This window comes from Nicotiana sylvestris, chromosome 12 (assembly GCF_000393655.2).
Source record: "Nicotiana sylvestris chromosome 12, ASM39365v2, whole genome shotgun sequence".
Lineage (NCBI taxonomy): Eukaryota > Viridiplantae > Streptophyta > Magnoliopsida > Solanales > Solanaceae > Nicotiana > Nicotiana sylvestris.
The window spans coordinates 71,974,202-71,978,168 of record NC_091068.1 but is presented as its reverse complement, the minus strand read 5'-3'; the positions used below and the strand labels follow the sequence as shown (position 1 = coordinate 71,978,168).

The 3,967-nt window shown below is 41.9% G+C and overlaps 1 protein-coding gene across 1 annotated transcript; it reads right to left on the bottom strand.

The window, feature by feature from the left end:
• Positions 1-1,868: 1,868 nt before the first annotated feature.
• On the bottom strand, positions 1,869-3,104 carry LOC104214482 (uncharacterized). The gene has a single exon (XM_070163868.1). It carries the CDS (start codon positions 3,102-3,104, stop codon positions 1,869-1,871), a length of 1,236 nt encoding a protein of 411 aa, XP_070019969.1.
• Between the last annotated feature and the right edge of the window lie 863 nt (positions 3,105-3,967).

Here is a 3,967-nt window from a genome sequence, read left to right as displayed (position 1 = left end):
TTCTCTGGTTCGTCCTTAGTAGATTTGAGCATTCTTTTTTTTCTTTTTCTTTGTTTTTCTTGTTTTCGTTTAAAAATGAGTGTGTGCAGAGAGTGGGTATGTGATCGCATAAGTGTTATGTGTTGGAATTATGACTAGGCAGCCTAGATACAACACGCGATGCAAAATGCGATCGCAAAGTGCACATGCAGGCCACAAAAATGAAAAATGGCCGCATAGGTGACAACAAAATTAGCCAAACTTTATGCTTGAGTTTGCGATGACTATGCGGTTCGCGTAGTCATTATGTGACCTCATAGATGTCGCTCAATCTGGACCTCTCTTTCCTTCAGTTTCTTCAGCACTAGGACCTTGTTCATGATATTTTACCTGCACTCTAGCACACACGTCAACTTGCTCAATCTAATCTATGTAAATAATTAAAAAAATGACAAAAGAGTGTTACCACGCATGGTTTGCCTCCCAAGAAGCGCTTGATTTAACATCGCGGCACGACGCAGTTGACTTCTTTTGGATTATTCCTTGGTGGGAGCTACCGTTGGACTATCCCTTAGAGCAAATTCTTCTATTAAATGCCTTTCTCCTGCAATACCAAGGTAATGCTTGACTCGTTTTCCATTCACCTTGAATGTTCAAGTCCCATCCTCCGACTCTAGTTCAATAGCACCATAAGGAGACACACTCACAACTTTGAATGGGCCAGACCATTTGGATTTGAGTTTACCCAGAAATAACTTGAGTCTTGAATTGAAGAGTAAGACCAAGTCACCAGAATTGAACTCCCGCTTCAAGATCTTCTTGTCATGGACAAACTTCATCCTCTCTTTGTACAGGGTTGCACTCTCACAAGCATGGAGACGGAATTCTTCCATCTTATTGAGTTGTGTCATCCTCAGGTTAGCAGCCTCGGCCCAGTCAAGATTCAGCTTCTTCAAAGCCTACATGGCTTTGTGTTAAAGTTCCACTGGCAAGTGACAAGCTTTGCCAAAAACCAACCTATATGGTGAAGTGCCAATGGGGGTCTTAAATGTTGTGCGATATGCCCACAACGCATCATCTAGCTTCCTTGACCTGTAGGTCCTGTTTGCATTGACAGTTTTCACTAGGATGTTTTTGATTTCTCTAGTCGAAACTTCAACCTGACCACTTGACTAAGGATGATAGGGTATGGCCACCTTGTGCTTTACACCATATTTTTCAAGCAACTCGGCGAAAGCCTTGTTGCAGAAATAAGACCCACCATCACTCAGGATGGCCCTTGAAGTACCAAACCGTGTGAATATATTCTTCTTCAAAAATGCGATCATACTCCTTGCTTCATTATTCAGTAAGGTGATTGCCTTGACCCATTTAGAGACATAGTACACAGCCACCAAGATGTAGGTCATGCCATAAGAGCTCACGAAGGGGCCCATAAAATCTATCCCCCACACATCAAAGATCTCAACCTCTAGTACGAAGTTCATCAGCATCTCATGTCTTTTAGATATTGACCCTTGTCTTTGACATTGGTCACATGCCTTGACCTTTTGATTTGCATCTTGGTAGATCGTTGGCCAATAGTAGCCATATTCAAGCACTTTTGCTGCTGTCCGATTTCCTCCATGATGACCCCCAACCGGTGAATCATGGCATGCCTTGAGAATTGGCATTACCATATCTTCCGGAACACACCATCGGATGATGTTGTCAGCACAATTACGGAACAACAATGGCTCCTTCCAATAGTAATGCCTACACTCCCTCAATACATTTAACAATTGTTCTACATGTACATTACTCAACAAAGAAGAAACGATTACCAGTAGAGTGTCATTTGATCTAAGAAATTTATACCTCAAGTGCAGTGCAAGTGGTTTGAGCTCTAGTTATGGTGACTCAATAGTTGAAGGCTTTGCGGGAGGAGTGACTCTATTCTCTAAATTGAGAGAGAGCTTCTTTATAGCATAAGTGTAGGACCCAATCCCTTCCAATGCATTTACTGATTCCATGTACCCCTCCATATCTTCGCCATCAAAATTTACCAAAATCGCCGCCAACGCCTCACTGAGGCATTGTTCTTCCATCTTTATTTCAACTATATCTTCCACCTCATCAACAATATCAATCACCGAGATGCTTTCATATTCATGTGGCAGTTTCATACCCTTACTTTCTTGGAATGTGACCTCTTCATCATTCACACGGAACTTGATCTCATTCCGATTTGAATCCATCAATACTCTTCCTGTGGCAAGAAATGGTCTCCCCAAGATGATATGGATCTCGTTGTCAACTGCACAATCAAGGATTACAAAATCATCGGGCAAATGGAACTCTCCCACTTTTACAAGCACATCACTGACAATTCCCACCGGTCTCTTTATGGAACGATCGGCCATTTGCAACCTCATACTTGTAGGCCTCGGCATACCTAACCCCGCTTGCTTGTAAATAGCAAGAGGCATTAAGTTGATGCTAGCCCCATTATCACAAAGAGCTCTTGCAAAATCACGCGCCCCAATAGTGCATGGAATACTGAAAGCTCCCGGGTGTTCTTTCTTTTGAACGGTGGTTGTTGCAATGATGGAACTAACCTGGTGAGTCACATTCACCACTTCATTCATGGTGGTTTTCTTCTTGGTGATCAAGTCTTTCAAATACTTAGTAAAACCCAGCATCTCTTGAAATGCTTCCACAAATGGGATATTCACCGATAACTGCTTGAGAATGTCATAGAACTTTTTGAGTTTGCTATCATCAACCTTCCTCGCAAGTCTTTGAGGGAAAGGAGGCAGAGGTCTAGGAATAGGTGGTAGAGTTTTTGGTGTCTCTTTTACCTTTTCCTTTACCTCTTCCCGGTTCACTTCTTGAACTTTCAACTCTTCCGTAACCTTTTTAGCTTCAACCAAAATTGGCTCTTCAACTTGTGCCTCAACCTCTTGCTCAGACTCTTTCACTTCAACCACTTGTTCACTCTCTCCTTGTAGTACTTTCCCACTCCGAGTAGTAATTGCCATGATATGAGAAGTTGGACCACTCCCACTACCTTTTGGGTTCGCAATTGTGTCACTTGGAAGTGTCCCCTTTTGCTTTGGATTTTTTTCCCTAGGGAGATCTCTCATTTGCATCTCAAATTTTTGAATGGATGCGGTATAGAACCAACAAGCTCAGTCATATTCCTCATAGAAGTGTCGAGCCTTTCTTGATTTTGCAATACCCGTTCAAGCATGCTTTCCAACTGGAACCTTGATTTGAATATTTCCCCTTTGGTGGAACATAAGGGTTTGAACTCCGATTTGAGAAGTTATTGTTGTTGTTATTCCAATTCCCTTGATTTGAGCTACCTTGGTCATTTCGCCATTGTTGGTTGCCTTGCCCTTGCGGGTTAGGCCTCCATTGATTTTGTTGTCCTTGACCTTGGTATTGTTGCCTTTGATAGCCTCCTTGAGAGTTTTTGAAATAGTTTGCTTCCTAATAATCTTCATTTGATGAGGGTTGCACATATTCCACCACATTTACCTTCTTTGTTTGGCTTTCAGTGAACATTTTTGTCAACATATTGACATTGGTGGGAAGCCCTGCAATTACTTGATCTCTTTACTGGTTCTCCTTAATCATGTTGGTCAATGAGGGAGTACCATATGCAATACAGATGTGGTGTCCTCTGAGTGACACACTTGGTTATGTTTTGCCATTTTATCAAGGATTTGTGTGATCCTTGCAAATGTCTTATCCATAAAAGATTCATCAGCTGCATTCTTGGCTATAGATTGGTTCATAGCATCTAAACCCACGTAGAATTTCTCCAACAAGATAGACTCTAGAAAACTATGATTAGGCGACCTCACCAAATATAACTTGAATCGCTCCCATGCCTCATGTAGATGCTCTCCCAGTAGTTGCTTGAAAAAGAATATTTTATTCCGGAACTCAGATTTCTTGCTTTGCAGGAACCATTTAGCTAAGAATGCTCGGACAAGTTCAG

Bases quoted from the DNA above. Each gene is read 5' to 3' on its own strand.
- LOC104214482 (XM_070163868.1), bottom strand. From the start codon at position 3,104: ATGAGAGATCTCCCTAGGGAAAAAAATCCAAAGCAAAAGGGGACACTT.